Source organism: Podarcis vaucheri (assembly GCF_965113315.1).
Source record: "Podarcis vaucheri genome assembly, chromosome: 7".
In the NCBI taxonomy this organism is placed as follows: Eukaryota; Metazoa; Chordata; class Lepidosauria; order Squamata; family Lacertidae; genus Podarcis; species Podarcis vaucheri.
In genome coordinates, this window is record NC_138765.1 from 61,170,760 (window position 1) to 61,194,126 (window position 23,367).

Consider the following 23,367-nt stretch of genomic DNA (forward strand, 5'->3'; position numbering starts at 1 on the left):
TAGAATGTGTCCTTTTATTTAAAATGCATCTCTGGGTTATTTGTGGGGCATAGGAATTCGTTCACCCCCCCATATAGTCTGGCCCACCACAAGGTCTGCGGGACAGTGGACTGGCCCACGGCTGAAAAAGGTTCCTGACCCCTGCTTTAGCTGATGGTTGGAGCCAGAATATTCTTGCCACAGCATTCTTCCTAGGAGGCAGAATGGAGCCAAAATGTGTCCTCCAACTTTTGCCACCCTGCACACAGAATGTGAAGTTGAGGACTATAATTCCCTGGGAAGGCTGTGTGTGTGTTAAATCATGCAGGGAATTGTAGCTCTGTGGAGGGAAATAAGGGTTCTCCTAACAACTCTCAGCTCCCTTAACAAATAACAGCTTCTAAAATTCTTTGTGGGGACCCATGCCTGCTCAAAGTGGTGTCATAGTGCTTTAAATGTGTGGCTTGAATGTGGTGTTAGGCAGCTTTTTGCCTTTTCAGATTTGATAAAGTAACTGGCACAGAAACACACAAATGGATTTTATAGAACTGCTCACTCTGTTGATAACTGCAATACTGTAAAACTGATACAGTCATCCCTGAGCATTATTCTTAAGTCTCCCAGTACTCTACGGCAGATTTTAATATACATTTTTTTTGAAGTCATTAAGATTTCCAAAAGTCCTTAAGTTGTCACATTAGTGGTTTAAAAAATGTGAACCATGAGAGGAGACAAGTGGGATTTCTTTTTTTCTTTTTTTGAGGAATGCTAATATAGTATATTAGAAAATGGTGTATATAATAGATTTTTGAGTGAGAGGTATAGATATGCATGTATGTGCAGGTAATAGAACATTTTGGCTATTATTGAGCCCCATCTGGTGGTGATATGCAAGAACAGCGGATATTTACGCCAATGTAGACTTCCCCTTAGTTAAACTGTAGTTTCATGTAATCTTTCATTTTTGAAGTGTTTTATATACCTGGATCGTCCAAGTGTAATGGAGTGGGGAATGTGTTGTGATGCTTTGCCAACAGATTTCAGATACCTAGCCCAAAATTGTGGACCGTGTTGATTTTCAGCAATGGGGAACGGGCGGATGATGCACAGATGCCACAACACGTGGCTTTGACCCAGCCAGGTTGAAAATTAAAAACTTGATTTCTCTCTCTCTCTCTCTCTCTCTCTCTCTCTCTCTCTCTCTCTCACACACACACACACACACACTCCCTTCCCTTCCCTTCCTTATTTATTTTGTTAAAAACCATAACCCACACATTAAGTCATGACTACCGTATTTTTCGCCCTATAGGGCGCACTTTTCCCCCTCCAAAAATGAAGGGGAAATGTGTGTGCGTCCTATGGGGCGAATGCAGGCTTTCACTGAAGCCTGGAGAGCGAGAGGGGTTGGTGTGCACCGACCCCTCTCGCTCTCCAGGCTTCAGGAGAGCCCCAGCGCCAGCCCCACAAGGTCGGGGGACAGAAGGAGGCGGAACACCGCCATCCCGCTGTCTCCCGAAGTGGTTTGGAGGCTGACGGCGGGGAGAAGAGCGCTTCTCCCCGCTGCCTGCCCCACCACTCCGGGGACAGCAGGGAGACGCAGCGCGTCTCCAGGCTCTCCCCGGACCTGATCTCAAGGCGGGTGGCGGGGAGAAGAGCGCTTCTCCCCGCTGCCTGCCCCACCACTCCGGGGACAGCAGGGAGACGCAGTGCGCCTTCCTGCTGTCCCCGGACCTGATCTGAAGGTGGGAGACGGGGAGAAAAGCGGTTCTCCCCGCTGCCTGCCCCACAAGCGCCTGGGGGGGGGGAAATAATTTTTTTTCTTTATTTCCCCCCAAAAAAACTTGATGCGTCCTATGGGCTGGTGCGTCCTATGGGGCGAAAAATACGGTAATTTTAAATGTATGCAGTTGAAATATATGACCGCATCTTATTATGCAGAGGTTTGGTTCCAAGAGTTCCATGTATACATACATCACCTTCATAGACCTGAGAAAGGCCTTTGACCTCATCAACTGAAAAGGACTCTTCACGCTGCTCAATAAGGTAGGATCAGGGCCGGATTTAGGTTTGATGTGGCCCTAAGCTACTGAAGGTAATGGGGCCCTTTATATGTTCAGCTGTCCTTTGTCAACAACAAATTGTCACTGTTTTTTGTGTTGAATATATGCTATATGGTAATTTATGGGCCTAATAGGTATCAAAAGCCATTTGCCACTGTTGCTGTATGTAGGTTTTATATAGTGAGAAGGTGGGGAGGGGTATTACTCAGAAGGGTGGTGGGAATGGGAGATTGGCAGATAGCTGAGATGAGCCTGTTGACGACTCTTAACGACTGTAATAGGTCTTACAGGAAAAGGCAAGGGGTGAGAAGGTGAAAAATGGCTTAGTCATGTATTCTCGATAAAGAGCATTATGAAACAGGGCTGTGTTCTCATGCCAACTCTCTTTGGAATATCCTCCTCATCACTCTCATATGCCTTAAGCTCAACGGAAGACGGCGTGTACATTCCATTCAAGGAGGGACGGGGGTCTGTTCAAGCTGGCATGTCTCCACGCCAAGACAAAAGTGTGGCGAGTCCTTTATCCGAGAGATGTTGTTTACAGGCAGCGCGCTCCAAGGAAGCTCTACAGAGACACATCAGCCATTTTGCCCAAGCCTGCATGGAGTCTGGCCTTACTATCAGCATTGCTTTTTTTCGGGGGGGGGGGGACATAGGGGTATGCATACCCATAAACATTTTGTGAATCTAAGTTTGGCCTCATTGAGGGACAATATTTCAATATGAGTAGGAAAATGAGAGTACCCCTAAACATTTTTTAAAAAATTAAAATAAAAGCACTGACTATCAGCCTAATGAAGACCAACTTCCTGTAGCTGTGGGTGTGCAGAGCTGGAAGCTGGCTGTAAACTGAGAAGCTGGAGGCACAGGCCCAATCTTGATTTGTGTGGAATCCAAGCTATGACCAATGGAGAAGCATGGTCTCACATAGTGTTAATGCTGTGAGCCCCTCCATCTTAGGCTCAGGTTGTATATAAAGGTAAAGGGGTAAAGGGACCCCTGAACATTAGGTCCAGTCATGGATGACTCTGGGGTTGTGGCGCTCATCTCGCTTTATTGGCCGAGGGAGCCGGCGTACAGCTTCCGGGTCATGTGGCAAGCATGACTAAGCCGCTTCTGGCGAACCAGAGCAGTGCACAGAAACGCTGTTTACCTTCCCACCGGAGCAGTACCTATTTATCTGCTTGCACTTCGTACTTTCGAACTGCTAGGTTGGCAGGAGCAGGGACCGAGCTACGTGAGCTCACTCTGTCGTGGGGATTCGAACCGCCGACCTTCTTATCGGCAAGTCCTAGGCTCTGTGTTTAACCCACAGTGCCACCCACGTGCCCCAGGTTGTATATAGGTGTAAATAAACCATATATCTTAAAGACACCACAGTCTCTGCTGACCTTCATTCCAGGGAAACCAAACCCTAAGCACCTGCAATCCCGGGAATTTCACCCCATTCGGAGATTGGGGTAGCATGTAACAGTTCCTTTCACCCTTCAGTAAATGTTGTGTTACGGAACTGTGGCCTTTGACTGGTATACTGGCATGTCATACTGAATTCCTTTCACACCAGTGGTTGTGGTGTGACACAGCAACAAACATCATTAGACAATGTTGCTACACCTTTCCCACACCAACATGCTGCTGTTCCCCCATGATTCCCCCCATGAATTCAACAGGAAAGAACCCCAATTTTTGTCACTTTCCTCCCATGCTTTTCTAGGTTAAAGGGTCTGCAAATGTCCCCCCCCCTTTCTGGAACTGAATAACATGGAAACAAGTGCACTTTTTGACCAACAAACCCGCACACCATACTGAATTTCATTTCCACCAGTGGGCCTGATGTGACGCAACAACGTCAACTTTGTAGACAATGTTGCTGCTACTTCTCCCTTTCTGCACATGCATGCTTCTGTTTCCCCATGAAAACAGGAGGGTGAAAATGTATGCTGCTTTACTGTCCCAAATTTTGTCACTTTTCTCCAGCCTTGCAGCTAGACTCATCTGTGAGACAGGCTTTGGGAGTAAACCCTGGGGAATTTTTTTTACCCACTGCCTTGTGGGACATCTTCAGGAGAAGAAAAGGCTAAGGAGTATGCCCTACACAAATCCAGAGTGGAGTCCCTAAGACAGTTGGATGATACCTTGTATGTCTCCTTCCGGCAACTCCTGCAGCTAAGCTGGTGCCAAACATATTGCTCTGCTTTCCTTTGGACCACATCAATGAGGCCAAGATGGAGGTCTTAATGTCTGGGCAGCCCAGGACCTCCATACACACTGCCCAGGTTTGTGCCCCAGTGAGGTCCCTTTGGTGCTGCTAACACAGCAAAAACAACATGGGAGGCAGCCAGACATTATGAGTTACTGGTCTCTGCAGCCACAGTGGGCACTATGATTCTCCAGCAGTTTGTCTTGACTCCCAGAAGCACACTCCATTGTATCTCGAGACAGACAGATGCCAACACAACAACACACTGCAGGTTAAGGGGGCTGCAAACAGATTTTTCTCTGAAATTGAATAACATGGAAATGAGCACTAAAATTTCCTCATATTCCATTAGTTTTCTAGAAGTGGCTTTTATGTCATGTGAAAGCTCAAATGCCAAAATTAACAGGTAGAGAAATGTTGGGGGCAGTGGAATAATCTGACGGGTGAACGCTACCAGAGTTACATTTACCCATTTCTCCCTACGGACTGAGGCTTCCCATTGAAAGATAAAAAGGCTGTTAATGGTCTCCACATTCTTGCCTCACTTAGGTTGGCTAAAACAAGCTAGTCAGTGATCATTGTGCCTTCTAGGATATGATTTCTAGTTTACAGCAAGAAACAGCGACCTTAAAGCAAAGAGCTGCCATTCCAAATATTTCAAGGCAACCAGAGCAAATGCAGATGAATGGGGAAATGCATCATTTAATTTGACTTTTAGATCAGTTTTTGACCTGTTTCGCTTTTTTGGGGGGGGGGAATAACTATTATTTTTGATAAAAACCATTTAAGCTCACAGTTTGACTCATAGTGAGTGCAAGAACCATTTTATCATTGCATCACAAGAACACGTCTCACACACTATTTTGACTCCCAAAAGCGACCGGCTCTTCCAAGTATAGGTGGTGGTGGAAATGTTCCCCTAAGAGGCCGTCTTCTAAGCAATGCACCCGAATTTGGGCAACAGGCCCAATCTACAATACCTTGCTAGGAGTGGATGAGAGCACCTTACAAACGTCAATGTCTGATGCTTTCATATGAGGATGCAAGTCAATATAAATCCCAGCTTCCTTGCACAGCTTCAGCAAGGTATCAATATTGCTCTGGGACAAACGGAGGTACCTGTGCAAAGAAAATAAGAGGGAGGGATGCTTGTAAGTCACATTTGTTAAGAGGAAAAATCTATTGCCCTGGATTCTCTAGTTCACCATTAATTAATTCACCAGGGCTCCTTTTCCTCACCTCCAGATGTTACTAAACTACAACTCTCCTAAAGTCCAAGGATGGTGGGATTTGTAGTTTGTTAGCATCTGGAGGGACGAAGGTTCCCCATCCCTGTTCTAAGAGATGTGGCTGGCACCACCATCTGACAAAACAGGGCCAATATGCAGAGCCTAAGGATAGTTGAGGGGCCCTCTACCTTGCTCCAATCCTCCTCCTGATAAGCTAGGGGGCAGGTGGTGTAACTGGATGAGCAGAGTAAGCACAACAGGAAGTTGGCAAACAGACTGGGTGAGATGCAGAAGATGGACTGGTTTGAGGACCTTGGCAGCAGAATGAGCCAAAGAGCTGCAGAAAACAGGAGAGACTGGAGCAGCCTTCTCCAACCTTCCATTCTCCAGAACTGCCATTGGCCCAAGCCAGCATGGCCCATGTTCAGGAATGATGGTCCAGCAACATCTGCAGGGCATCAGGTTGGGGAAGGCCGGACTAGACACACAGCCAGGGAGTCAAAACAGGAGCTGCTGGCCAGCCGGCTATCCTCTTCCTGCCTTTTTTACAGGGCCTACTGAGAGTTGGCACTGTAGAGCAGCCTAGATTGGTGAGCCCGCAAGGCAAGGTTGGTAGTCAAGGAGTGATTCACAAGACCAAAACAGTAATCAGTTCCCCCTCTTTGCTCGTCTCCCCATGCTTGTCAAGAAGCGGATTAAGGAAAAAGAAAAGCCCTGTTCTGCTATTATGCTCATGAGTATATAAAACACGTCAACAGGGGGAAAGGGGGTGAGTGCACCACAAGATGGGAGTTGTAGTTCAGCAACATCTAGGGACCCAAGGTCAAATAATGCTGATGCATGAGGGCAGTGCTTTTTTCTGGGGGGACGCAGGGGTACGCGTACCCCTAAACATTTTGTGAATCTAAGTTAGGCCTTCTTGAGGTGCAGTATTTCAATATGAGTAGGAAAATGAGAGTACCCCTAAACATTTTTAATAGAAAAAAAGCACTGCATGAGGGTGCAATGCATAACCCTTTAAAATCAGAGTTCTGTCACCACACAGGGAGACTTTGCACTGTTCTCCAACCTGAGTTGGGCAACAGGGGCAGCCTGTTCCCCACTATCGTGTTGTCCTTACTTGTGAACACCTGGATAGGGCTAAAGTGATGTAGGCATCACAGAGTGCAGGTTCTACTTGAGGGTTGCCCTTTTTTGTTTTTTGCTAACCTGCAGCTCAAAAATTCTTCAGGCTTAATCTCAGGCAGCAGTTTGAGAGGCTTTGAGTTCTCTTCCTCCCATTCTTTCTCCAGCAAGCTTTTGAGCTTCTTCTGCAATGCTGGGAATGCAGAGAGTGGCTTATGGAGAAGCAGTGTTGACATTGAGACCCGGTCTCCCCTCGCTGACAACCTTTGCAAGGAAGGGAAGAATGCAATGGCTTCTTGGAGTGATATGCTGTTGTCCTGGCTAGGCCCCCCAGGGCTGCTTCCCTTCCTGGTGTCTCTGTAAGGTTGGAACCCATGGTAAACACTGCTTCTGGGTGCAGTTACATGTCTGCCCGAGATGGTCTGCATGGGCAAATCCATTCCACTGAAAGGTGTGAGATCCTTGGAATTCTTCCGGTCTGAAAAAGATCAAGAACTTTGCTCAGAAAAGCAGCTTCTGTTTGCTGGTTTTGATTTTCTCATTGTTTTAATGGTTTTTACTACCCATCTCAATCTCAGACCTTTTATTGGCACATAGACAGAATTCTGAAAGTCATAAAACCACTCAGCAAAATCTGCATCTAAAAACTAAAACACTGTTGTATGACATTCACAAATCTTCACTGCACATTGCAGAAACCTGGCAACTATTTCCATCTTATTCCCATCCTGGGTTAGGAAGGCTACCTTACATTCATCTAACTATCACCCCCTGCTAACAGCTGTTTTTACTAATAGTTTTATTGCTTTATTATTTTTGTAAACTGCTTTGAGGAACAGACATCATGCAGCATCTCTAAGAGTGCCAATTCTGCAGATTAAAGAGGTCAAGAGGGCATGAAAGGGATAAGGTGATCTTGCAGGTTCAGGGTCAACAGCTTCTGGAAGGCCACAGGGCCCTCACCCCTGCTCTAAACCTAACCAAACCTGGCAGGGTGGAGCCAGGAAACCCCAGACTGGGTCTTGGGAATGTGATAACTGTGGGATGTCAAACACATAGCAGTCAAATACAACATTCCTAGAATGAACATGCTAAGGGATGCTTTGTATGCAGTCAGGAGAAAACTTCCTGTTTCCTCCTGAGCTGTGACAAACTTCCTCTGCATGTGACTAGAGGTGGGTGTGGCCTCATCTGGACTAGTTGTCCTGGGTTACAAGAGCAACGCAGGAAGCACACGTTCTCTCCCTTTTGCACTTCTCCACTTTGCTGTTCTATGTGTGAGTAGAAGTGGCTGCCTGTTTGCAGTCACTTAGGAACTAACTCCCTTATGGGATAGTTCCACATGTGTATATAGTTTTGTAACCTAAGTTTGCCTTCAGGGAGCCAACCGTGAACTGAATGGTTGTGAGTAAACTACTTTTATATAGACTTGAACAAGACTGTCTTGTCTATTCTTTTTAAGAGGGATAAGAAGGGATCTTACCAGGAATCGAGGCCCAGACGAGCCTGCAACAAGCAAACCGCTGTGCATTTAAAGGGGAATGTTACTCAGCTAAGATATAGAACTTGCTAACTCAAGTTAGGAAGGATATCATTAAACAATATATCCTCTCCTGCATCCCTGAACATTCCCACAATAATTCCTACCATTGCTTGACCTTTTGGTTGGGAGTCTCAGGAAGCTCACAAAGTTGGGCAGATGGTCACCAAACTGGGTCCACGGGCTATCGAAGGAATCTTTCCGAGAGACTGTGCGAGTGTCTGTGAATTGTTCTAGGCTGGACGCAGGGTGGCTGGGCGTCTGAGATGAGGAAAAGGAGCACATTTTCTAATTTATTTGGGGATCATGCCTTGCAAACATTAGACATTAAACATAAGTGTCCCCTGGCATTTTGAAAATCTCAATTTTTTTTTACACACACCCATACCCTCACACAGACTGTTCTCATTACCATCGGCTCCTTGTTGTGGGGTTGCAGTTTCTGCCATGGCTCATTTCAACCCCAGGTAGCTTATAATCTAGCCTCACATTCTGTTACATGCTTTAAATGTTTGGTGACAATGGGGCCTTTGGTCAAAAGCAGAATATTATGGGAGCACGACTGGTGTGGCTCCACTGGGTGCAGAGCCTCAGGGATGCCACAAATATTATTTAGAATGGAGAGCGAGAGGCAGGGGGGCACTGAATTTTGGCACTGTCCTGGGCGCCACTGAAATTTGAGAGCCCTAGGCTGGCCACTGCTTTGGTCTGATCCAGTGATGCCTCTTTCTGATGTTCTTGCAAAGTCTATAAGATGTATGTTCCTTGTTATTATTGTGCATTTTTAAAATAGAGTCACATTAGGCACTTGATTCCCCCCCCCCCTTTTCAAATGGCAGGCACTCTTTCCCTTTTCACCGGCAGCTGGTGGGTAAACATGTTGCTGCTTCCTTCGCCCTTAAAAAAAATGTTCACATGGGAAAGTGTGAGACAGATGGCAAAAACAGATAAACGTTTCCCAAGAGATGCTAATCAACTACTTAAGGAAAATATGATCGAAGGGTCTTAAGGGGCAGTGATGAAATCTTTCTCTGTTTTAAATATAGAGGGTGGCAGGAATTTTGGTGCTTTCCCAACAGTATTTTTCCAAGGGATGTTTGGACCACGTTCAAGGAAGAAGCTGCGTTGGATTATTTTAATTGCTGTGTTTTAACAACATGCCACATCCAAACACTCCTTTGAACAAAGGCTGCAAAAGGTGATTCTTGACTTTGAGAAAAGCAAGACAAGCTCCTTCTTCATCTTCTGCTCATTTTCAAGTTTGCAGGTCCCCTGGGGAGGGATTGCAAACTTTTATATCCAGCTTTTGTGCTGTTGTTCAGTCCCAGCTCCTGCCCACCAAGCAGTTCGAAAGCACATCAAAGTGCAAGTAGATAAATAGGTACCACTCTGGCAGGAAGGTAAACGGCATTTCCGTGTGCTGCTCTGGTTCATCAGAAGCGGCTTAGTCATGCTGGCCACATGACCCAGAAGCTGTCTGCGGACAAACACTGGCTCCCTCGGCCTATAGAGTGAGATGAGCGCCACAACACCAGGGTAATTTGCAACTGGACCTAAGGTCAGGGGTCCCTTTATCTTTTTTGTGCAGTTTATGCTGGGTGAGGGATGTATATTGTTACAAACACAGCCCACTTCACTGAGTGGGGAGAAGATCTGGGGAAAGGGCTGACTCAGGTTTGGTTTCCTTTCGCAGGAGAGATCACAGGAGAAATACAATGCAATATTCAAGTGTATTTACAAAAATGCAAGCTGGGCATAAGAGTCACACTGCTATAAATCCATTGCCCCATTTAAGATCTCTAGCCAAGCATCACAGATGCTCTCAGGTTAGCACTGCCACCTTAATTCTTTCTCTTTCTTTTGGTCAGCGTGCATTCAAATATGGGGAAAATAGCATTAGTTTTCCTGATTATAATGCTGGTGCTTCTGTGCTATATACTAGTGTTCCTTCACATGGCAGGACCTGTTGTTTAATGGAACTATGGCTTGTTGACTTATATGCCAATGCGTCGTGCTAAATGAATTTCATTCGCACCAGTGGGCGTGGTGTGACACAACAATAAATGTCACTGGACAATGTTGCTACTTCATTCGCAGGATTAATGTAAAGGCGTGCAGTGATATAAAATTAATTTTATTACATTGGATAAATAATAATTAGGTTTTGCTTAGAGATGCAGCAAATGTATTATAAACATAAGTAACCACAGGAAGGGAGGGAGAGAGGTCAAAATGGGGTTTTGAAATTCGATGTAAAATTACTTTATTGTTTGATGTAAATTGAAAAATGAAATTTAAAAAAGAGACAATGTTGCTACTTCCCCTCCATTTCTACACATGTGTGCTTCTGTTCCCCGTGAAAACATCAAGAAATAACGTTATGTTCCAAATTTCATCACTTTACTCCCGTGGTTTTCTGGGTTAAGGGGGCTGCATCCCCCCGCCTCGAAATCAAATAGCACAGAGTGCTAAGCATATACTATGTTCCTTTAGTTTCCCAAAAGTGACTTTTACATTGTGTGAAACATCAGATATAATGTAGAAATTAGCAGTTGGGAAAATAGCGGGGGAAAGGAGTACCAGGGGTCAGCAAACTTTTTCAGCAGGGGGCCGGTTCACTGTCCCTCAGACCTTGTGGGGCGGGTGGACTATATTTTGAAGATGAAAAACCGAACGAATTCCTATGCCCCAGAGATGCATTTTAAATAAAAGGACACATTCTATTCATGTAAAAACACGCTGATTCCCAGACTGTCCGCTGGCCGGGTTTAGAAGGCAATTGGGCCAGATCTGGCCCCCGGGCCTTAGGTTGCCTCCCCATGGAGTAAACTGTTGTGTGAATGCAGCCTCAGTCTCATTCCAAACACACATGCACACACTCCCTATTCTGCTGTTCACACAGAGAGAGATCTAGCTTAAGTATGCTGGCAGGGGGTAGGACAGCTATTTTATCCCAGAGATCCTTCTGGACCTCTCCCATTGAGAAAGCATCAACCATCCATGCCTGAGCACTTAGCTTGGGACCTGCTCAACAGGAAGGAAGTTAAGGAGACATTATTCAGAGCAGGGAGGTTGAATGCCAGCAGTTACAAGAGTCAGGCAGCTGCTCTGGCCAATGGACTGAACCAAAGGTTACACTGTGGAAAAAGTGGGTATCCAGGATGGATTTGAAGGGAGGAAGAAGGGATGGGGGAGAAATCCTGTTCAGTTCGCATTTTAATGTGAGCCTACCTAGTTTGCACTTCACCAAAACAATATGCAAACCAAACCACACCTGCCCATCAAAATCCACACATTTCAACATTTTCTGATGCAACACTTCAACCAAGGAATCTGTACAAAGGATTTGTGTCTTAGAGGGAAATGTGCAAAAAATATATGAATGCATTTATTCATGAAAATCCTACTGAAAAAAATGCATTCTAGTAAGGGAAATTGGTTGTCAAAAGATGCCTATTAGAGAAAATCACTTGCAAAGATGCGTTATCTGGGGATAAATGCTTATGGAAATGCTGATGCAGTTTTGGGAGGGGACCTTTTTTTTAAAGGAAAAAGTTCAGCTGGCAAACTGATGTGAACTGAACTTAAAGTTGGGAAATTGAGAAATAGGAAGAAACTGAAATTGACAGAGTGCTCCACTCCTGCTCCTGGGCCAGTAATTTCGCTGTCTTCTGTGTTCTTTAGAGGCACAGAAGCAGGACATTTTCTCCCTCTTTCTCCTGACATCACAGAGCAAGCATGCCCAGACCCACCTCTCAAGTCAGGCCTATCTGGGCATGCTGTTCTTTGCCTCTCTATCACCAATCTGTGGTTCTTCTGACTTCCCGCTTGGAATCATAGCAGTTAACTGAGTATCCTGAGACTGTCATAAGCAGGTGCAGTACTGATGAATACAGCATATTGTGGGGAGGGATTCCCTCACTAGGGCTGCGATTTAAGAAGTCACGGACTTTTGAATAACTTCAAATCACCCCCCAAAAAATATGCAAAAGCTCCCCCTTTTCATTCACAGGTGAGGCCATTGGGGCAACAAAGCTGCCAGAACACCCCGCCCTGTGTTTAGTATTAGGAGGAGTTTGGTGCTAGTGATCATGTTGCATTTGGGTGTGACTAGGGATCTGTTGGCATTTAAAAGTGAACCTATCTAATTTGCACTTTTGGAAACAGTATGCGAACCAAAACACAGCTATCTTTTGAAATTTGCACTGCTCTGAATTCTTGCAATATACCTCCCCAGCCATGCAATGTGTACAAAAATGCATTTGCACTAGGATAAAATGTCCATAAAAATGCACACATTAGTGAAGATCGTATGCAAAAATGCATTATATAAGGCAAAATTGCACATACAATTTTGCTTATTAGGATAAATCCACATTTAAAGTATGTTTCTGAGCACAATTCAAAGTGTTGGTGCTGACCTTTAAAGCCCTAAATGGCCTCGGCCCACTATACCTGAAGGAGCGTCTCCACCCCCATTGTTCAGCCTGGACACTGAGGTCCAGTGCCTTCTGACGGTTCCCTCACTGTGAGAAATGAGGTTACAGGGAATCAGGCAGAGGGTCTTCTTGGTAGTGGCGCCCGCCCTGTGGAACGCCCTCCCATCAGATGTCAAGGAAATAAAGAACTATCTGACTTTTAGAAGACATCTGAAGGCAGCCCTGTTTAGGGAAGTTTTTAATGTTTGATGTTTTATTGTGTTTTTAATATTCTGCTGGGAGCCGCCAAGAGTGGCTGGAGAAACCCAGCCAGATGGGTGGGGGGTATAAATAAATTATTATTATTATTATTATTATTATTATTATTATTATTATTATTTTCATGGTGATTTAAAACAAACTTACAAAAAAATACAATCTAATGTGGAAATGTGGACACCTAAACCTAAGATGAATGAATGAGAAGCTGCAGCCAAGAGATTCAGCCATCTGTAGGCATGTTCTACAGAACAAAGAATGGCAGAGACGTGCAACATTTTGTAGCTAAAAACAAAACAAAACAACCCTCTTTCTTATGAATCTGTGTTTTCTGCATTGCAGGGGGTTGGACTAGATGACCCTTCAGGTCCCTTCCAATTCTACAATTCCACTATTTGTGCTGTGCGTATATAGACAACTAGATGAGCAATGTTTCTATAGTGCCATCCTGCCCTTCCAGACTTCTTCATTACCTTGTAGTATAATGTTTTATAGGCTGAAGAAGAGGGTGAGATCTGTGCTTGTTTCTTCAGCCACTTTTTCACCTTCCTCTCCTCTTGCTTCAGCAGGTTATCATTAATCGTCTTCATGGAGTCAAGAGAGCGCCGGATCTTCTTCAGCTGAAGAGTTTGGGAGATAGGAACATGTGTGAACACAGAGAGCTCCCTTGCACTGCGTATGACCATTGAGCTATTTAGCTCAGTCTTGTCTGGTCTGCCTGGTAGCAGCTCTGTGGGTCTCTCCCAGCCCCAACTGGAGATGCTGGGGATTGAACCTGGAACCTTCTGCATGTAATCTATTACACCACTGTGCTGCGGCCTTTCTCCTAGGCCTGGCTGCTTGTAAAAGCAGGGTGTCCCCCACTCCCTGTTAAGTGCCTGGTCACTCAAAAACACATGCAGATAGTTTCCCTACTCCATACCTGAAATGCCTCTCTCTCATTGGAGACCCGCAGGGACTTTGCCCTTTTGTTTTCGAGCCAATCCATACTCCCAAGTGGCTTCCAGTTTCTTTCCCCCGTGGTTCTGATTTAGTGGAAGCCAAGGCACCAGCCAAGGTCAAGGTAGCCAGAAAAGATTTGAATCAGTTGCCTACTGCCCATCTTGCCAGTCTAAAGCCATTGGCTGAGCCACGAGGAAGGTGAAACAGCGGCTCATGAACTGTGATGCAACAATCTGTGTGCTTCCATGACTCTTGAAAGCGTTGCCTTGGCAACTAACCTGAAACCTTGAAAGGGACTGTGGTATCATTAATAGATAATTAGTCAAAGGATAATGATCAATGGCTCTTCGCTGGAGTTTTCATAGAGGCGCTTTTAGGTTTGTCTGTTAATATTGTGGTTGACAGAAGCTTATATCATTGTGAGTTGCGTGGAACAGTGGGAGTATCCTCCACATGCTGCAGATAACAACTCTCATTGGCCATGCTGGCTGGTGCTGATGGGAGTTGTAGTCCCAGACATCTGGAAGGGACCAAGTTGACTACCCCTGGTTTAGAGGAAGCACTTATTCATAGCTAGAGAAGTTGAAGTTGGTGAACCCGTTTCACTGGATTTATCCAGGAGGAAGAGAAATCCCCCCACCCGTTTTGTGTAGGTGGTAGGTCACCATTCACAGTGGCATAGCTTCCTGGTTTTCTTATTTATTTATATATATTTTGGTGCTGACACAAGTCTGCTCTCCCCCATCACAATATCCCAGGGATAGTGTCCTCCTCAAAGCATTTTGTGTTTGTGTGAAATAGGAACTGCAACAACAAAAACAAACCTAAATATTAAAAATTGTGGTGAATATATGGAGAAAGCAGCCTTATTTATCTAAGGAAAGGGGAGAAGCACAGAATCATAGAGTCAGAAGGACCCCAAAGGTCGTCTAGTCCAGCCCCTTGCAATGCAGGAATCACAGCAACATTGTGGTCCCGACTGGTGGTCATCCAACCTCTTTTTTAAACATTCCAATGAAGGAGGTTGAACAGCTCTTCCCATAAGGAAGTTCTTCCCAATGTTTTGTCAAAATCTCCTTTCTTGTCAGCAGTTTAGGTCCTGCGCTCCACAGCAGCAGAAAACAAGCTTGTCTCCATGTCTTCTGAGTCATTTTGACAATGCAGCAATTCTTTTATAATTACTATAAAAAGGTGCAAAATGTAAAAACAATAGCAATGAGTCTCTGGCAGCTTGGAAGGCCCATTTGTGAGAATCTAGCCTTCTCTGGGCTGTTCAAAGGGAGCAGGCGAGGGTCAGGGAGTGGGCCATTGTGGCATATGCTAGCCATCTCCCCTGAGTCCCTGAGCTTTTCTACACCAACTACATTGGTTGAGGTCTGAAGGGGGGCTTCTAGCAAAATTCATCTCAATGTTCTTACAAACCTCCCCATAACTGGGACCTCTATGCTTTCAGGCTCCCTTGATTGCAAGGAGGCTTCTCTACGCTTTTAGCCAAATGCACTTAGACGTTCCCTTTAGACCTTCCCATTCAGTGTGAGGTCAGGAGTGGAGCGGGGACTCCTGGCATGCATAAGAACTTCAGAAGAGCCCTGCTGGATCAGACCAATGTCTCATCTAGCCCAGCATCCTGTACTCACAGTGACCAACCAGATGCCTGTGAGAAACATGCAAGCAATGTTTCCGAGCAGAAGAGCACTCTATCCTCCTGTGGTTTCTGGCAACAGCTCTTCAGAACCATTGTTGCCTCCATCCATGGAGGCATGCATAACCATCATGGTTAGTAGCCACTGATAGCCCTCTCCTCCATGAATTTATCTAATCCTCTTTTAAAGCCATCCAGGTCAGCGGCCATCACTGTCTCCTGTAGGAGTGAGTTCTATGCACAGCGTGAATAAGTCTCCAGCTCTGTGTTGCAAAGATGGCTGCCAATGCAACATGAATGCTGACACATATGAGAACCCCTTGCAGAAGATCACAGTGCCTGGAGACAGAAGACAGACAGGTCACGTATCCACAGCAGTGACCAAAGGAGAAATGACCACTAGGAGGGGCACAAAGAGAAGAAACGCTATGGTGCACCTGAAGCAGCAAAACCAGATCCCTTCATCTGCCCCATCTTCAATAAAACATGTCTCTCCCATATTGGCCTTTTCAGCTACAGCAGGCACTGTAACTCTCCGATGGTTTGACCTTACCGCCAAAGGCACTGTCTCCTGAGACAGTCAGGTGCAAACAACACTCAATCTTGCATACATTGGATGTCTACAAGTTCTAGTGTTAGGAAAGAGGGAAAACAATTTTTCTCTATCCACTTCCTGCCTGCCATGCATGATTTTATAAACACTCGCTCTTGTCCCCAGTTTGAGCTTCACACATTCATTTTAAACACCTGGAGAGCTTCTGTGGTCCCCACCAGTAAGCAAAGGGAAAGGAAGGTGTTCTACTCTGCTCTGATATCTTGCTCTAGCAGATGGAGGTCAGAAAAGAGCGCCCCCTTTGGAATATGCCGCCAACAGAAATTGCTTCCTGTTGCTTTGTGGTGCTGTTGTTCTACCTATTGGCTCTGAGCAGCCAGAAAAGTTACTCAAGTACTATGACATCCCAGATTCCTTGAGCCTTCAGTGACAACAGGCTGAAAGTTTGGACATCTGTTCTTGAGTGGGGAATTGAAGATAGTGTCGGAGGCATAGCCGCCTTTGCAGGCCACCGGTCTGGAATGGAGAGGGATGTTTCCGTTTTCACAGTGGTGTTAAATTAAACCAATAAATCTTTGGAAATGGTAGAAAAATCATTCACCCATAAACATTTCTCAGAAGGGAGGATGGAAGCTAAGGTTTTTTCCCCTCTCCAAAAAAAGTTCAGATCTACTAATCTAAGCCTCCAAGGGGTTTTAGACATCTTAATAGCTTGATGAAACAAGGTAGCTGGAAGATTTTCGCTTCCATGGGGAACTGGAGCCATCAGTGGTATTGGACCCATGTTAGAAATATTGGACAGGGAAACGAACTAATGGTTGAAAATTAAGGGAGTTGAGCAGAAGGTTTAACGGGGAAGCCTATTCTCCAACCCCCACCCCTTTCTTAAAGGGTTATATGATTTGTCAGATACAAGTCTTAGGAGGCCAGTAACATAAATTTGTTACGAAAATGAAGTGTTAGTCTGGTTGTGCCCACTCCACAAAAACATACCATAATGTGTTTGGATTTTTCATGTATTTTACTTTTACTTGTGTTGTATATTACTCTGAACATTTTTGGGGAAAGTCCAGTTATTATTATTATTATTATTATTAAGCAATTTATATACTGCTTAATAAAGGTAAGCGGCATTTCTGTGTGCTCTGGCTTCCATCACGGTGTCCTGTTGCACCAGAAGCAGTTTAGTCATGCTGGTCACATGACCCAGAAAGCTGTCTGTGGACAAACGCTGGCTCTCTTGACCTGAAGCGAGATGAGCACCGCAATTCCATAGTCTCCTTTGACTGGACTTAATTGTCCAGGGTCCTTTACCTTTTTATACTGCTGAATTCCTAAATTGGTTTCTAAGTGGTTTCTAAGTAGAAAAAGTAATTACAAGCACATTAAACTATAAAAAGGTAAAGGTAAAGGACCCCTGGCAGTTAAGTCCAGTCACAAACAACTCTGGAGTTTCCACGCTCATCTTGCTTTACTGGCCAAGGGAGCTGACGTTTGTCCACAGACAGTTTTTCTGGGTCATGTGGACAGCATGACTAAGCCGCTTCTGTTGAAACCAGAGCAGCACACAGAACCACCCTTTACCTTCCCGCTGCAGCGGTACCTATTTATCTATTTGCACTTTGACCTGCTTTTGAGCTGCTAGGTGAACAGGAGCTGGGACTGAACAATGGGAGCTCACCCCATCGCGGGGATTCGAACCACCGACCTTCTGATCGGCAAGCCCTAGGCTCAGTGGTTTAGACCACAGCACCACCATTAAACTATAGACGTTCATAATTAAAGTGATTTCATTAAAGCATTAAAATATAATCATCTATCATTAAAATATGCAATAAACCATCTCATTAAAACAACACAGCAATTAAAGCTGGAGACTCAGGTAGAGAGAGTAAAGGAGTGCTTGTGTAAACAGGTGCATCTTCAAAAGCCATTGGAATGTCAATGTAGATGGGACCTCTCAAATTTCAAGTGAAAAAGCCCACTTCCATGTTACCACAAGCCAATAATCATTAGACTGTGACAAGACTAACAGGTCTCCATTTGTTATTTTGATGTTCTTTCTGGGCAACAAAGGAACCAGACTCAGAGTGTGCCAGAGCTGGGCTATGGACAGCAGTCTGAACCAGGGAACCAAGCAATTGTCAGGCCTGAAGAGTAAATCAGAACCACAGGGCCAACCATGAGCCAAGATTAAGAAGCAAGCTAGAAGATGAAGCCAAAGATTACAGTGGAACTAGAGGACAAGAAGGAAGCAGGATCTGGAATCAAGTCAACAGACAGGATAAAAGAAGAGTCAAGAATACAGGAACACACCAGGAAGACCTTGTGGCTCAAGCAAGACTCAACTGAAACAGGAAGTGCTCTTATCCTTCCTCTCCAGCTTGGGCAGGTGGAGACAGCCCTGGAGCTGAAGATACTGCTTATAGAAACTGTCCCTTACAGTTCAAGGTTCAACACATGGGGGAGCAGCATACAGATCTAGCATTCGATGACATATGGATGAAAGTCATTGCTGAGTTTGCTTTTCTGGATACAGTATGCTCCAAGTGGCTGTGTTCAATAATGCTGATTCCCCTGGGCATCTGGTTGGCTGCTGTGAGAACAAGATACTGGACCAGATGGGCCAATGGCCTGATCCATCAGGGATCTTCTTCTAAGTAGGGAGAGAGATAGCATGTGTGAGCTTGGAGCCCACTCCCTTTCAGTTCACCTGTGTTTTCATCTGCCCCACATTTGACATGGGGCAGATGGGTGCGATCTGACTGAAATGAACTGGTGGGCCTTACGATGTTCACAGGGGCGGCGGTTTCCCAATCCCCGATGCCTCAGATCCATTCCTTCCCCTCTTTAGTGTGCATCGTAATAAAGCATTTACGTTTGAAAACACACTGAGGTTCCCTGCTCCATTTTCACACGCAATTACTTCGGCATCACTCCCGAGTGGCCCTTTTAGACATGTTACCGACAATTTCCTTTCATGATCACAAATAAAAATACTTGTACCCCCTTCATCAATTTTGCTTTTAATTAATTAGAGTGCCCCGGTGACAGTAAGACACAGCTGTGTGCAGAGGACTCAGTGGAGAGGGAAATGAAGAATGGGTGAAGGATCCGTCTTAAGGACTCCTCCTCCTCCAATTCTGTCTTTCCAGGGATCTCTAACCTGGAGATAAAAGGCTGAAGGCACCTCACTCACAGGGTGCCAGGATGCAGAGCTGGTTCAAGATGTTTGACCAGCTGAGGCATAAGCTAAGATGGCGTCACCTCCTCACCTATGTATTGAAGCCAATGGGGCAGCTAGGGAGGGGGAGTAAATTTGATTTGAAGGCAGACGATCGTAATTTGAACTTTCTGAAACAATGTGCAAACTGAAATACAGCCATCCTTTGAAATACACACTTCTCCAGTAGCCAACCAGGTTCCTGTGGGAAACACGCAGTCAGGACCCAAGGACAAGAGCACCCTCCCCTCCTCTGGTTTCCAGCAACTGATATTCAACAGCATTGTTACCTCCGACTGTGAATGCAAAGCATAGACATCATGGCTAGCGACCATGGATAGCCTTATCCTCCATTTATCAGCAGGGACGCGGACTTATAAAAAATATTGGGGGGGGCCGGGAAAGCTCATGAATAATAAATAAGCTCATGAATATGCAAATAAAGTGGCGCCGCCTCCTCGTGAGCGAATAGGGGAGAGCGTGCTGCGCCTATTAATCAGCTCCGGAACAGCTGATATGCGGGAAACGTGGGGCTAGCCGGAGAAGAGAGGGCGAGCCCCCTCCGCTCCGGCCCTAAACCGCTGAAACCGCCAGGAGGAAGGAAATTCCCCCCGGCAGTGCCTTGGCAGTGGCGGTGGTGCTGCGAAGCAGCGAGGCAGGAGCCCCCGCCCCCGGGGATTCCCTAATCTCGCGGGGGACGGCCGGGGCTCTCCGACTAGGGCGCGTGGCTGGCTGGCTGGCTGGCGAGGGAGCAGGTGGGGAGGAGGCGGGGGACGGCGGCGGCGCTCTGCTGGAAGGGCGCCCGAGATTATTGGGGGGGGCTGAGCCCCCCCAAAAATTTTTTTGAGGGGGCTCGAGCCCCCTCAGGCCCCATGGAGTCGGTGCCTATGTTTATCAGTTCTCTTTTACAGAAATCCCAATTGGTAGCCATCACTGCCTCCTGGGGGAGTGAGTTCCACAGACTTTCTTTTACCTGTCTTGAATTTTCCAACAGTCAGTGCATGTCCACTGCTTAAAAAAATGCATACGCCTAATGTGTCTTAATTCCCTCCGCCTGTTTTTCAAATTGCACATTAGCAGTTTTCCAACTGCACCATTTCCCTGCCCCTTAAATTCACATTTTTTTAGTTCAGCTAACACACTAAGAAGAACACCCTTGTGATGCAGTGTATAGAGTGTTAAACTAGGACTTTGGAGATCTGGCACATATGCACGTCTTATATGACTGGGGCACACCCTCAGTTGTGAAGGGCCTGGGGGAATTTCACCTGGATCAACAAGACACAGAAAGAGGACTCCCATGGGAGTACCCCCTGTAGGAGACTATAGAAAACCATCCAGAGGAACCAGCCATTGGCCTGGAACATTTGCTCTGTCTTTAGGACAACCAGCCTGATCGTATTTCTAGCACCTTTATAATTTAATTAAGAAAAATAAAATAAAAATAAAACCCAGCTGGGTGTCTCAGGACCTGGTTGGGAAATTGAAGGATATTTGTCTCTGGCAAGTGTCTGGCTCAGACAGAAGCAGAGCAAACTCTTCCCTATGACTCCCAAGGGTGGCAATAAAACTGGCCGGGAGTTAAGAGATTCATTTTGTGGGCCTGAACTGATCAAAGACTGTCTGTTGTCTTTAATTGTGTGGGGGGCTTGGATGGTCTAGGAGGCGACAGGGGACCAAGAAGGAGCATCTGTGACCTGCCTTTGAATTACCTTCAGGATTAAATGTCAAGAGTTTGAATTTAAGGTGGCTCCACACACGATGCATTTCCTGCTACCCATCTGTGGAGAGATTGCGTGTTGTTTATGTGTGGGCATGTGGCTTGCAGCCCATGTGGCAGAAGAAGATGTGCGGCCTGGGACAGACCCCCTCACTGAAGGGTGCTGTGTCACGAAGACACAAGGCAAAAGACCAAAGGTGTCCAACCAAAATCCCAGGGAAATTGTTGCCAAACTTCCCTTCCCTTCACCCCATGGGCCACTTAATGATTTATTTATTTTTGGCCTGCCGTAGATGATTGTAATGCTGGATGCTGGATGATATTTAGTTGCATATTTATTGCTTCTTTTATTTTTTCTATATTGTTTTATTGCAACCCAATTTGAATTCCATGGAAATCAGATTGTAAGTTTTCTGCACAGACAGGCCAGGGACCACAGAGATGCAGCTTACGGACAGTGGTGGTGAGCTCTAACCTCTGCACAGGTTCAGAACGACACATGGATATCTGGGGTGAGGCCAGCAGGCACAAGACCAGCCCTCAAATTTTCATTCGCTATGGATCCTAATCAGAAAATGGTTAATGCCGAGTGTAAGTTAAGTGGTTATTCTGCACAACAGCTGGCCATTGTGCAGATCCCCCAGTCAATATATGTCGTTCCCAACAGGCCTTGGAGAATATTGCCTGAATTTTGTACATTCTCCAGTCATTATCCATTTCCCAAAGCTTGTCGGGGATCGGGCATAATAGCTGGAGAATGTACAAAATCCAGTATTGCTCTGAATTCAATTATGCTAAACCCTCAAAATACGAAGTCTTAGTTATTCAGATAATTTATTATCTAGATCTTCCGGCTTTCCTGTCAGCAACTCTGTATGAACTCCTTTTTATCCAAACTTCTGGTTACTTCAATTTATTTTTATTTTTTAAAAATAATAATGCCCTCACGTTGTCCTGATGAATCAGATCTTACTCCTACCATCATGCATAGCAAAAAACCCCTCCAATTTACTTGGTCATGGCTGGTTTCAAAGGCTACAGTTACCATAGTAACAAAAGTTAGTTACCTAAGTGACAGTGCTCTTCTGATGTCATTGGAACAGAAAGTGTTCCAGGAAACACCCTTGAACTTGGTTCATAACAGCATTGTTCAGGAAACATTTAGCGGGGTGGGCGAGGGGAGGATGAACACATTTTCTCTAGGTAACAAACACTTATTTTTCAACTGTGAGAATGAGACACGTTTGCACTTTTGCTGAAGAAGTTTCAAAGGAAGAAAACCAAGTGACACTTTGAACTTTTGTTCCAATGGGCTTATCAACAGATCTTAATATACAACATTTATTAAGTCGGAAAATGAGCATCACACGTTGCGTGTGTCACAGTGGTTGGCAAATATGTTTCCTGGCACAAAGCAAGTTCCCAAGTGCCTGTTATGTGGGCTGGATGTGCTCATATGCTCAAGTGCGCAAGCACACGGTGCTCCAGCGGGTAATAGTAGCAGGACTTTGGCAGCTGGATTTTGCTGTTTGGTTGTTTGGAACAATTAAAACACGAACATCAGGATAGTCCTGCTGGGTCGGACCACAGGTCCATCTAGTTTAGCATCTTGTGATCAGATGCCTCCAGGAAGCCTGGCAGCAGGGCCTGTGGCCATTAGTCCTTGCCCATTATTGCTCCATGGAAACTGATCTTCAGCATAAAGCATATGCATTTAAAGACATAGGACCTACTATAATGTATTTTGCCTGGAAAAACTACTGCCTCAGAATAGCAGCTGGGCATTCCACTTTGGAAGAGGGGTTGAACATGGTCCTGACAGAAGCTTCTCCCCATCCTAGAGAGGGAGTGGAAGAATAGTAAACAAAGTGTTTTTTATATATATATATATATCTCCTCAACCTTTCTGCAAGTCCAATAAAGCATGTTTCTACGCTGGCTTTTGGAGACGAGCTGTACTACGATTCAGCATCTGATTTGTTCAAACATGTTGCAGACTGGGACAATCAGAATCAGATGTGATCTCCAGAACAGATGCCCAACCAGGGCTGGCAGTTAATTAAAAGCACCATGTACTTAAATGATTAACTAATCACAGCGTGGTGGCATTCAGCAGAGAACCTTCTCTGCTGGATTCGGCAGAGAAACTCCTAATGTCTGCCTTCGGGGCAGCATTCCTACTGCAGCTTGCTTCTGTGTCGCCAGCAGAGACAACACAAGCAGTTAGTCTCACAAATTTCATTAAAACCCTGCTTAGTTAGAGCTTTAAAAATGGGCCGGGACAACTGTATCTATAGGTCTCCATCGCAGACACATCAAGATCGTCTTTGTTCTGATTAGGTTGCTTCCAGATGACCCATTTTATCTATCATTCATCCTGACGTGTTTGTGGAGAGATGGCATGACATCAAGTGTTCACAGAGCACCCATTACAATTTATTTGCAGGGAGATTG

The 23,367-nt window shown here is 45.4% G+C and overlaps 1 protein-coding gene across 2 annotated transcripts; it reads right to left on the bottom strand.

Moving 5' to 3' along the window:
• Positions 1–5,049: 5,049 nt before the first annotated feature.
• Positions 5,050–13,990, bottom strand: LOC309537557 (uncharacterized protein C16orf78 homolog). Of its 2 annotated transcripts, none has more exons than XM_082232457.1 (5): positions 13,756–13,990; positions 13,307–13,453; positions 8,244–8,397; positions 6,592–7,074; positions 5,050–5,361 (listed from the first exon to the last, which is right to left on the bottom strand). In XM_082232457.1, the coding sequence occupies exons 1-4, from the start codon at positions 13,819–13,821 to the stop codon at positions 6,629–6,631; spliced, it is 813 nt and encodes a 270-aa protein (XP_082088583.1). In that variant the 5' UTR covers positions 13,822–13,990; the 3' UTR covers positions 5,050–5,361; positions 6,592–6,628. The 2 variants fall into 2 exon arrangements, with proteins under 2 accessions (XP_082088583.1, XP_082088582.1); XM_082232456.1 differs by having other exon boundaries at positions 6,681–7,074; positions 13,756–13,989.
• Positions 13,991–23,367: the final 9,377 nt, after the last annotated feature.

Coding starts and splice junctions, on each gene's coding strand:
- LOC309537557 (XM_082232456.1), bottom strand. CDS start 13,821: ATGGATTGGCTCGAAAACAAAAGGGCAAAGTCCCTGCGGGTCTCCAAT. Junction 8,398..13,306: donor ATAAAACATTATACTACAAG/GTAATGAAGAAG, acceptor TCCTCATCTCAG/ACGCCCAGCCACCCTGCGTC. Junction 7,075..8,243: donor AACCAAAAGGTCAAGCAATG/GTAGGAATTATT, acceptor GATCTTTTTCAG/ACCGGAAGAATTCCAAGGAT.